At 31.8% G+C, this 12025-nt stretch overlaps 1 protein-coding gene and 1 long non-coding RNA gene across 4 annotated transcripts in view; both read left to right on the top strand.

Annotated features, from left to right (window-relative positions):
- The window catches only part of LOC140040106 (histone-lysine N-methyltransferase EZH2-like), a 43708-nt gene that overhangs the window by 5662 nt on the left and 26021 nt on the right, over positions 1-12025 (top strand). Inside the window, exons 9-22 of one of the 3 annotated variants that reach the window (XM_072085786.1) lie at positions 569-660; positions 1070-1169; positions 1277-1410; positions 1829-1920; positions 2181-2221; positions 2430-2555; positions 3142-3255; positions 7170-7243; positions 7544-7639; positions 7809-7890; positions 8007-8087; positions 8547-8631; positions 9057-9142; positions 10723-10742. In XM_072085786.1, the coding sequence (XP_071941887.1) occupies positions 569-660; positions 1070-1169; positions 1277-1410; positions 1829-1920; positions 2181-2221; positions 2430-2555; positions 3142-3255; positions 7170-7243; positions 7544-7639; positions 7809-7890; positions 8007-8087; positions 8547-8631; positions 9057-9132 (1193 nt within the window). In that variant the 3' untranslated portion in view covers positions 9133-9142; positions 10723-10742. Of the gene's footprint in view, positions 1-568; positions 661-1069; positions 1170-1276; positions 1411-1828; positions 1921-2180; positions 2222-2429; positions 2556-3141; positions 3256-7169; positions 7244-7543; positions 7640-7808; positions 7891-8006; positions 8088-8546; positions 8632-9056; positions 9382-10722; positions 10743-12025 lie in introns of those variants that run through there. The other 2 variants (XM_072085787.1, XM_072085785.1) reach the window with 2 other exon arrangements.
- LOC140040109 (uncharacterized) lies at positions 4505-6040 on the top strand. Its single transcript, XR_011842690.1, has 2 exons — positions 4505-4978; positions 5375-6040. It is a non-coding gene; the product is annotated as an uncharacterized lncRNA (long non-coding RNA).

The following is a 12025-nucleotide window of genomic DNA, read 5'->3' on the forward strand; positions in this document are numbered from 1 at the left end:
GTATCTGTTTAATATAATTTGCAATTCAAACTGTTTGTATTTCTGGCCAATTTATTTGGAACGGGTTATTTAGGGTCTCCTTAATTGGAGGAGTATAAAGTCAAATAAGCTTTAGTTCGAGGATGTCTCTAACATTTTTAAAATACTTTCCTTCCATTTTTAAGGTCCGGGGTTCAACCCTGACCTAGTGCCAGTGTTATAACTCACCACTCTTTCAACTCCACTCCCTAAGCCTCAAATGAGACTTATAAGCACAATCAATTATTAAAAAGTTTATCCATCCTATAATTGGTGAGTTTGTGCTCGCTGTTGGATGTGTATGAAATAAAAAAAAAAGTAATCAAAACAAAAGTACTGAAGTATGGTAATTTAAGTAAGATTATTATATTTATTTATTATTTTATTTCTTGTACAATGCAGCATCATTATTTGTGAAAAATAATTTACAAAGCATAATTAATATTATTTATAATTATTAATTATCTATCCTGTAATTGGCGATTTAGTCACTGTTTTATGTAAATGAAATAATAAATAATAAAGTGTTTCATTGTCTTTTTTATTTCAGCTTTCCATCCCACTCCAAGTCAAACTAAACCAAAGCCTGCTGAGGTGAAACGAGAATCAGAAATATGCGGACCAAATTGCTTTTTGAAAAATGTAAGTCATGTAGTAATATCCATAATATAATAAACTTAAAGTCTATTTTGTTCGATTCCTACCTATGTAGAGTCTTTACAGGTAGGTATCTTACTCAATGACTACCAACACCACTAATTTTTTGGTCTGCGTAATTTGTTACTCTATCTCCTGCTAAACCCCAATACAGATATTAGCGCTGTTATTAATAAATATTTCTTACTAAAAATTGTTCTTGTATACAATAGTCTATTTCTGAACAGTTATTCGGCAATCATAATTTGAAACAGTGCCTGTTGTCTACAAGCCTTTACAGCAGAAAGTTTCAAGAACCGTACGTTCTAGTACAATTATTATAACAATTTGTTATCTAATCTGTACTATAAACACAATAGTTTTTTCTTAATTTTGTAACATTTTGTTTTCTAAGGTGTCAGTTGAATCAATTGAAGAATCATCATTGACACCTAGTGACAGTGAAATGAGGTCACGCCCATCGACACCTGTCAGGCAGGCTGAAACATCAATGGGTACGAAGAGTCAAATTATGAACAAATAAATATTTTTTCTTGTGTTTATATTGGAATAAACTACCAATAAATAAGAAAAAACAATGTTTTTTTGGTTTTAAATTCAGAAACAGAAGACATAAGCAGTATTTTCCAGAATTGGACAGGAGCTGAATGTTCTCTGTTTCGTGTTCTCAGAACGGTGTATCTCAACAATTACTGTGACATGGCTGCTCTCATAAAAACAAAAACATGCCAAGAGGTATTAAATATTAATCATTATTTAAGGAAACTAAATTCTGCTATATACCAATGTTGTAGGCCTACTGCTTTAGTTGAGTTTGTTATTTGTGTACCACAGGCTTGGTCTACTCTAGGCTATGTATTGAGCACCAAGAAAGAAAAATCATTTCAAAACCTAATCTGCACTGATAAAAACTAATGAGATCGAAACAATACTGTTTATACTGATTGTTGTAAATTTTTTTTTACTTTTGAGTAAAATTTTTGAATTTAATAGCCAGAATATCCGACCAATTATTTTTGTTGTACTTGTACAGTTAATTCTATTTTCACACACCTCATGATTTGATTTATTTCAGCATGGGATTTAATTATTTGTACCATTGCACTCATAAACATTCATTATTTGTATATTACTCATTCATTGTTTGACTCAGGTATATGAATTTGCACTGAAGGAAGGTGACATTATAGACCTCCCAGCCCAAGGCACTCCAACACCACCAAGAAAGAAAAAACGTAAACAGAGGTATGCTTTTTATAAGAAATTAGATTGCTCACTAAAATATTGTTCCAAATTCGCATTAAAATATATTAATACTAAATAAATACTAATATAAAATAAATAATAAATAAAACTTAACTTATTTCAAACTTAACTTTCTTCGTAATGTTTGTTTAGATTGCTTATTTATGAATTGTTGCTTTTATAATGATTATGATTTTTCAATATTAATAATCATATATTAATTATGAATTCATATAGAATTTCTTTATTTTCTGTTTTAGATTATGGTCTATGCACTGTAGAAAGATACAACTAAAAAAAGGTAAAAATACAGCAAATCCCCTCTTTTTATATCAATTCATAGTATTAACCCTTTGGCGATAGTAGTCTTTGACAGCTTTTGTCTCTCCTTAGTGCTCCACTTTCACGTTTTATGTTATGTTTGTATTGTCTTTACTGAAAGGAATAAATAATAAATAACAAATTTACTTCTTCTATGAATGTGTTTTTGTTTGTTTGCTGTCATCTAGATAATTCCGGTAGCCATGTTTATAACTACCAACCATGTGACCATCCTGGAAAGACATGTGACACAGAGTGTAGTTGTATTATGTTGCAGAACTTCTGTGAAAAGTTTTGTCAGTGTAGCCCAGAATGTAAGTAAGATTTAGTTCCCAATAACGCAAATGAAGCGTGTTTGAATTGAGCGCTACTAACACATAACAATAATTTACTATTAGTATGGGATAGTTCTCTGTATAATGTAATGAAAATGACCGGCTGTCCAATCCAATGTTAATAGTCGAAAGTTTAGGACACGGCTGTGTCATAGCTACCAGTATGGATTTGTAAGGTCTCAACCTGTCCACTTTTTCACATAGGCCTTTGACAACTCTGTGGCTTGATTGAACAGAGATTGTTCCATTTCTTGCAAAAACGGGCCACTTAATTTCTCGTGGCTACATCACTGCACAGATAGCAGAATAATGTTATTGAATATGTAACATCTATTCCATGTCAAAGCACATGGGGATTTTGTTATAAAGCGCTATATCAATTGTGGCTAAATTACAATGAAAGCTCCAGTGGTACAGTGCCTGCATATCAGGCAGAAGGTCTGGGTTCAAATCTTGTTTAAATCAACACATTAATCATCTTTACATTTATTTAAGCATTATCACTGGACAGTTTATTGTGTTTGAAATAATTTTATAAATTTAGTGATCTTACTTTATTTTGCAGGTCAGAATAGGTTCCCAGGTTGTCGCTGTAAGGCCCAGTGTACCACCAAACAGTGCCCCTGTTACTTGGCTGTCAGGGAGTGTGATCCTGATCTATGTCTTACATGTGGTGCTGGTGAGTTACGAAATATTCCCAATAAATATTTTATACCAATGATGTAATGTTAGAGAGCATATAATATATAATTCCATGGCAAATTATAAAGGTGCGATCTTTAGTCCAGTTCTGTCCAATCTAAATGAGCCGTAGTGTATTTTTCTTTTCCTGTTTTTTTTTTCAACTCAAAGTAATCATTCAGTTTGCCTTTAAACTTTAACCTATATTTCAATTTTAATTAATTATTTAAAAATATAATCTTTAAATATATGAATAAAAATGCCCTCATTTGCATTAAGCTCTGTATACACTGTCAAGCTAGTTTGAAAAAAAAGTGTGAATAATGAGTGATATGCCCAAATGTGGTAGTAATTTGCCAAACTACGGTAGTGATATGACATCATGTCCTTACATGGGCACATCACAACTAGTTTGATTTGGTTAAGCTGGAGTTATTTGCCTAAACCAATTTAAAACTTTTGTCCTACCAAACTGATTATTAAACTTTGGATCTAAATACTGTAAATTGGATCTAAATGTATTTTGATCCATATTAGGGAGTTTTCGCAATCTTACGAATACGATAATGAAAACGGATACGTCACGCACACGTATTCGTTTTCGTAAGCCAGTAAAAATCTGTTTCGCATGGCAACGAAATATTGAGGGCTCCGTCCAAAATATGACTGCGGTAAATTTGAGCGAAGCGCAGGTACGTGTTGCTTGGCTGCCTAGGCCTAGCGTAACATCAAAGCGAGTGAGGACTTTAAAAACTGCTATTTATCAAAATTGACCTGGCATTTTAGTAAATTACTTTAGTAAATTACTTTCAATAAATCTATAATTATATTATAATCATGAATCATTCCTGATTCAAATGCAAATGTGCAAAATAGATCAAAAACTATATTCGTTTTGTAGTCACGAATATGACTGGTGATATTCGTCAACACGAATACGCTTTACGAATATGAAATGGGGATCAGCTCAAAAGTTTCACAAATGTGTGACGTATCCGTTATCGTATTCGTAAGGTTGCGAAACCTCCCTATTAAGTATTTATATTTACGGTTTCTTTTTATCTTGCTTAACTTATTATTATGATAGCTAAATAGCACACCTAGTAATTAAACCTCATGGTTGTTGAGTATCATTGTATAACAATGTTAGGTGTCATTATTAAATAGATTAACAGCAGCTTAGCATAGAACACTCTTGTTGGTTGTATAAATAAAGGAATTGATCTGTTTTCCCATAGTTTAAACAGTGGGAAAGCCACTTCGCGTTTTGACCGTTAAATCGTGTAAAATCGACTTACTTCCGCATTGACGATTTTGAAGCGCCACCTATCGTTGAAAACTGAAACCACGATTTTTCGTCGCCTAGCAAATAAGTGCTGTTTTATTTTAAGCTCTCATGAATATTTAAGAACCGCCCAACATTACCTATTATGGTAAAAGCATTTCCTAATAAGTATAATTGAATAACCAATCGGTTTCCTTCAAAGAAACCGAAGCTAATACAATACATTCGGCGACTGAAGTCGGGACTCGTGAAATTTATAAATGTGGTACGATTTGACTACTGTTTTGTTGTCCATTTTCTGAATAGTCGGAGGTGCATCCCAACAAATTAAAACAATTATAATCAATTGTTTTATCAAGAATAATATTAGTTTAATCGAGTATGATATATTTCTATCCTGTTCAAAATTTGTTGGTGTATTCTCAGGCCTCGAAAGGTAGGTGCATTTTCTAGCTGTGAGCGTGGTTTCGGCAACGCGAGACACGTGTGTCAGTATAGGCGATAGCGAGACGTGTGTTGTACTGTGTTGATGCTGATCCGATAGTCGTTAAGTTGTACTGATTACGAGTATCATTGGTCCTGGCCGGCCTAGCCTGGTGATCTGATCCCCCCCAAAAAATACTTTTTTTCAATCAGTATTAATATTATTATTTTATTTTTCATTTATTATTTGATTTATTAGGCTCAATAGGTGCCTAGCTAGGCTACTAGTAGGCCTAGATTATTATAAATAATAATAGCAAATACTGTAATATTAATTAATAAAATACAGCTTCCATTTGACATTAACAATTTTTTTAAATAATATTTATTATATTTCTGACACTTTCAGGAATCGTTGATGATGCAGAGTTCTTTGTCTTTGTGACTTCAAACTGAGAGTGAACTGGATAAAAAGATGACACCGGTACCTACCGACATTGTCATACCCAAACTATAATTTAATTATTTAAAACAAAATATTGAATTACAAATATATGTATGTTGCAGAGGATTTAGATGAATTACAATACAAATATTTATGTTGTACCTACTACACTATACTCTGTAAATTATGTTATTGTCATGTGGTAGACCTTAAAAATTGAATATTTATTGTATGTTAGGCCTATTTTATATTTTATTAATACTGTATTAGTTTAATATTACTATTAATTTATTTTATAGAGTAGGCCTACTAGTTTGTACATGTTTTTACCCAAAAAAAATGAATAAATAATTTGTTATTCAATCTAATTGCTTGTTTGTTCATCAATAACAAAACAATTGTAAGCAAGTATATAACAGTTCTTGTTAGCCGGTTATTTCAGGTCATATTATTAATATTAGCTAGGCCCGACGCGCCCGATCACAACGTCACTAAGTGACTTTCCGCCCCTGGAACAATCGCTCGCTAATAGGGCTAGGCCTCGGACTCGTATAAAAGCTATTATAATAGTTATGATAAATATTCCTCAACTAAAATGTATACTGTGATAAATAAACAAGTAATAATATACGTTGTATTGGAATGTATTTATTTATATGAATTCTTATACGCGGACAATTATAAACATCGCTTATATCGTTCGCTATAAATAAATTCATAAACACGATGACGATGTGTTTACAAAATGGCGGTTTCGCTAGTTTTCGATGGAACAAATAGTGGTACCTTTAGTTTGAATAGTCGGAGCTGCATCCCAACCACCGAATTTTGTATCTTAATATCGTATTCTGTAGATTATTAATTTTTCTAACAGGGATTTTAAATTCAGGACTGTTCAATTTTTCTAAATATTTTATTTTAACGATTTTCTAGGGTACAATTTCGGAAAAAAGACATTGGTTGATTTTGCCGTTAAATTACAGATTATCGTTTTGTTCAAATACATTTAATTTTACACGACAATATATTAAAACCATTTATGAATTAATTTCACTAACAATATTTTTCCGATAATCAGCTAAATTTACAAATATTGTGTTTTTCCAACACCCTAAAATTTAGCAATTTTGAACTAAATTAGAAAAGTAGGGCGCCCTCTCCGAGTCGAAATTTGACACGATTTGTCGACTGGCTGTCCCACTGTAAATAACTGAATTCTTTAATTAAGGATAATCTACTGTTTTCGTTTCTAATTAATTGATTTACAAACGTAGATTTCTGTTATATTGTTAGATTAAAGCCATTCAGAGGTTATTTGAAGTTTATATGAGAATTATCCAATTAGTTACAAAATAGTATTAGTGCTTTATAAAGTCAAATCTCAGAATGGAGAGAGTAGACTAACTTTTGAGCCATTATAAAGGTCATTGAAGAAATGTTCTTGTTTTGGATGTACCAAACCAGATACATTGTTAAATTGAAGGCAGGTGATTTAGTTTTTCTAAGAATTATCAAATGAATTAGTGAATAGTGAAACTGGTTTATAAAGTCAAATCTGAATGGAGAGAGAGACTAACTTCTTAGTCATTGAAGAGATTTTCTGGTTTATAACTAGATATTAAAGAAACCAACCCCCCAGAAATATAAATTGATATTTATTATGAACTGCAAAATTCCAATTTGTTAATAAATGATTTTATTTAATATACAGTTCTACAATAAAAAAAAATCTATGTGATACATGTATTTATTGTTTCAGGCTCATTTCCTGAGAAAGCAGATAGGGAAAATATTTCATGTAAAAATGTTGGACTTCAAAGAGGTTGGAAAAAGGTATTATACTATTTAGATATGAAAATATCTTGAGTAACATAATAGAGCCTATTTTTATATATTATTTAATAGTTTTCCCCAAATTAATATTTTCCAGGAAAGTCATGGAAAATGTGGTTTTTATTAAGAAGCCAGGGAAATTTAACATGTTAAGATAAAGATAAATGTTCGTTTTTTATTAGATACCAATTATTTAGCTTTTTTTAAACAAATTTTAACCTGTCATGTAAAATTAGTTTTTTCATATTCAAGTTTGGAGATCTAAAACTATAATTTTATTAAATGCTTTCTTTTTCACAGCACTTGTTGTTAGCGCCATCAGATGTAGCTGGTTGGGGAATCTATATTAAAGAATCGGCACAGAAAAACGAATTCATTTCGGAGTATTGTGGAGAGGTAAAACATTTTTGTAAAAACATAGCGTGGTAGTCCATGTTATGTTGCAATGTAAATAAAATATTTGCATATGTGATCTGGTGATGACAGTTAACCAAAGTGGTACAATAATATTAATTGTATAACTGTGGTATCATTTAATTCATTTTATGTTATTATAATTATTTAGATTATCTCTCAAGATGAGGCAGACCGACGAGGCAAAGTCTACGACAAGTACATGTGTAGTTTTCTGTTTAATTTAAATAATGGTAAATTATGTTAATGTTTGATTTTATTTATCATACTCTTAATCGTATCAGATATTGGTTAAAAAAAATCTGAATCTTTTACTGTTTAGATATAAAATAATTTTTTATTTTTACAGATTTTGTAGTTGATGCTACTCGTAAGGGAAACAAGATACGATTCGCTAACCATTCCAACAATCCAAACTGCTTTGCTAAAGGTATTCGAATAGTAATTTTTTTTAAATTAAAAATTGACCGCAGATGTCCCAATATAAAAGCAATTTTTATAGTTTTTTTAGCAATCACATTTAAGTTTCTATAAAAGTATTTTACTTAAGTAAATAAATATTTAAGTATTTCACTTAAGTTGTTGATAGTCTTTCCTAGTCAAATCAGCTTCAAGTCAATAAATACTTACATATTTCCCTTAAAGTTGTTTTTTCTTGCTCTCCCGGTCAAAGTGCTTCATTAAGTTTCTATTAAAAATATTTCACTTAAGTCAATCAATATTTTAAGTATTTCCCTTAAGTTGTTGATAGCCTGACCCAGTCAAATCAACTTCATCTTGAATACAATGGGCAATCTTTCAACAAATAATATATTTTTTTACATTCAACACATAAACTTTTATTATTTCTATATTGTAATCTGATATTATCTGATAATTTTATTATTAGTAATGATGGTAAATGGTGATCACCGAATTGGTATATTTGCAAAGAGAGCCATACACCAAGGAGATGAACTATTCTTTGATTACAGGTAATTCATAGTTTCCTTTATGTTTAATTGTTTTTATTTATCATCATTTGACTAATATCTTCAAAATATTGTTTTTGCAATGTAAACAGTATGAGAAAAAAATGTAATGCCCTAATATTTTTGTAAGCAACTTTTTTTTAACTCTTATTTAATTTAAAATTGACATTGAAAAGCGAAAACAGAAGGTTAATTTGTATATATAAATATTTGTTGATGGATTCAAACATGTACTACAAATGGAGAGAGGCATTATATACCAATAGATAAAAGTTTTGGTCCTCTCTCCTTCATCTTTTCTTTTTAATGTATTATACCATATGGACAATTGTCTGAAATAAAAGTTGAATTGAAAATTGAATTGGTAATACACATATTACTGTATATGTATTGTGTTACTACATAATTTTGTTTTTCTGAAAATCTAGATATGGCCCGACAGATGCGCTCAAGTATGTCGGTATAGAACGTGAAATGGATCTACCGTACATCTCAGGAAAGTGATTACATACCGGTCAGATGTTATTCTTACAAAATATATATTTTTTTTGTTGACATTTTGATGTTTGAGTTGTTAAGTTGTTTTCACCATTAACAACCGGCTATCACATTAATTAATTTTAAGTTCAGAGCAGTTTTTGTTATTTACTTTCAATTTTTATGACAATGAAATGATTGAATAGAGGTGAGGAAATTTTACCGAGAAGAAGATGAAAAATGAACTGCATTAAAGCATGCCTATTGAGGACACAACAGCGTTTTTGTCATTGAGTACAAAAAATAGACAATAGGCAAGAAAGGTGTTATTCATAATTGCCTTCCACCATGCCTAACCTAACCCTTGTTAGGCTTTGCGTATCAAGGTGGAAAGATGCTACCCTATTTATCAAACATGCATACCTCAGCCCTTGTTGGACTATCTGTAGGCAGATAGACTCTATCCTGTATTCCTGCCAGTATTTAACTCCTGCCCTAGTTTGACTATGCATATCGGAGAGATTCTACACGGTATTCCTAACATGCATACCTCAGCTATAGTTGGACTATCTACTCGTATTTAGGTAGAGAGACGCTACTCTCTGTTTTCCCAACAACATATATGCCACAGTCCTAGTTAGGCAACGTATATATCTACTGTAGGCAGAAAGATTCTATCCTGTATTGCTACCAGCATGTAACACTTGCCCCAGTTGGGCTATGCATATCGGAGAGATTCTACACTGTATTCCTAACATGCGTACCTCAGCCCTAGTTGGACTATCTACTCATATTTAAATAGAGAGACACGCATATCGGAGTAGAGAGCTATTGCTACCCATTATTTCAAATGACATTCCTACCCTAGCCCTAGTTGGGAAACGCATATCAAGGTGGAGAGATGCTATAATATATCACCTGTATTCGTAATGACATCAATTCTTGGCCATATTATTCTTAAAGAACTGCATACTCCAGCCTAAGTATACCTAGATAGAGACACACATATATGTTGGGCAAGGAATGTCTGAGCTAAAGCGATTACTCACAAGAAAAAATCTTGCTCTTAGATAGAATCCCAGGAAGAAATAAAAAAGTGATTAACTCTAAAATAAAAATAAAATTTTGTTGAAGATATGGCACGCTAAAGGATTATTTGTGAAGATAAGCCGGCTTAATCCTTGCAATTATCCTTCTCAGTGGCCGTTTCGCATATCGCACCACGTTTTTAATTCCCCTCCCTCTTTGTAATTCCCCTCCCCGTTTGTAATTCCCCTCCCCGTTTGTAATCCCCCTTCCCGTTTGTAATCTCCCCCCCCCACCTTATTTATTTCCTCCATTGCATACTGAATAAACAATTTTTTTGATAATTATTGTTGACTGTTTCTTGTTGTATTTCATTTTTAATATCACATTTTAACCGTTATTACTACTAAACTTTTATTAAATATTTTATTTAAATTGTTCACTATTTGCACAAAGTTTAGTGTGGTTTTCAAAAATCAATGGATTAAATAACTATCCATGTTTTTTTAAAGAATGACATATTTATTTTTGCATAGTCATTTTTATATTAATATCATTTACAAAACTTGTGCAAATGAATTTCTCCATCAGGAATCTGGTTCGTAAAACTAGTAGCTATTCATTATCTAGGGCTACGTCGGTGTTAAACCTTTACAAAGTATCAGAAGAAATATTACCCATTGCATAATAATTTATCAAGAAACTCGCCGATATAACATATCATATTGCTATACAATGCAATGTGTACAACAGGTAAGGTGTCACCGCGATTTATGGCTGACAATAATAAATGTACCTTGTATGTACCTCATTTACAATATGTCCACCCAAACTTGTATGTGTTGTATAAAAACGTGTTGACAGCGATAATGCTCGCGGCACCTACTGCTGAAATCATCGTTCATAAGTTTAAATAGACACTTTTAATGTAAAAGGTAATTAATGTAAAGCCAAAGTCGGTACAATTATCTTTTATCACAATGATCACCTATAATTCGTCGAAGTGACGAATTAAATTCTAGTTAATATAAAGCCTGTAACAAGGATTTGTTGTTCTTTTGTATAATGATGTTTGTTGAAATGAATAATGAACGATTTGAACCCATATATTTAAAGTAAGAGGTACCTGATTGCTATATTGAATGATCTCCACACGGATCAAAGGCAGGTCCATTTAAACTGTTATTAAATGAAGTCGTTTAATGTGGCCTTTTCTTCGTACAATGCAACCGCGGTATCCGTAAAACATGTCAATAACTGTCGTTAGTTTTGTAATAGTTTGATGATAATATGCTGAAAAATAGACCGAATTTATTTCCTTGCGTTTGTGTTGAACATGGGAAAATGAATAGCGATATTATTGTTCGCCGGATCGTATTTTTAGCATCAGATGTTGCAAAACAGAACATTCGCCCATTTATATCACTGTATATGTTGAAAAACAGAAACAAATATATATCGTTAGTCACTTCAATGCCAGCACGATACAAGTACTGGCCTAGTTTTAGAATTTACAGTAACATAATCACATTTCACACATTATACGACTAAATAGATCATTGATGCGGCTAATTGGCTTGTTTTTAAATATTAATACCCTGTTTTATGAAAAGAGCTGTGTCATTGAAACTGATATTTCTGATCACACCGACGTCAGCCTAGTTTTTAGAATAGTTTTTAATAGTAGGCCTTGGAAGTTCATAATTAAACATGTAGGCCTATATTATCTGTAGGGCCCGTTACTAAAGCCTTCCCTGAGTAGGCATAAGATTGTGGACCTACGAAAGTAATGCAATGTATCCCGCTAGACTTGATAGCTGCTGAGCAATCTAAATTTGGAGTAGAAAACTTAGTTTTGTGTTGGTTTTCATTGTTTTTTTGATATACCACTTGA

The sequence above is a fragment of the Antedon mediterranea genome, chromosome 2 (assembly GCF_964355755.1).
Source record: "Antedon mediterranea chromosome 2, ecAntMedi1.1, whole genome shotgun sequence".
Taxonomy (NCBI): domain Eukaryota; kingdom Metazoa; phylum Echinodermata; class Crinoidea; order Comatulida; family Antedonidae; genus Antedon; species Antedon mediterranea.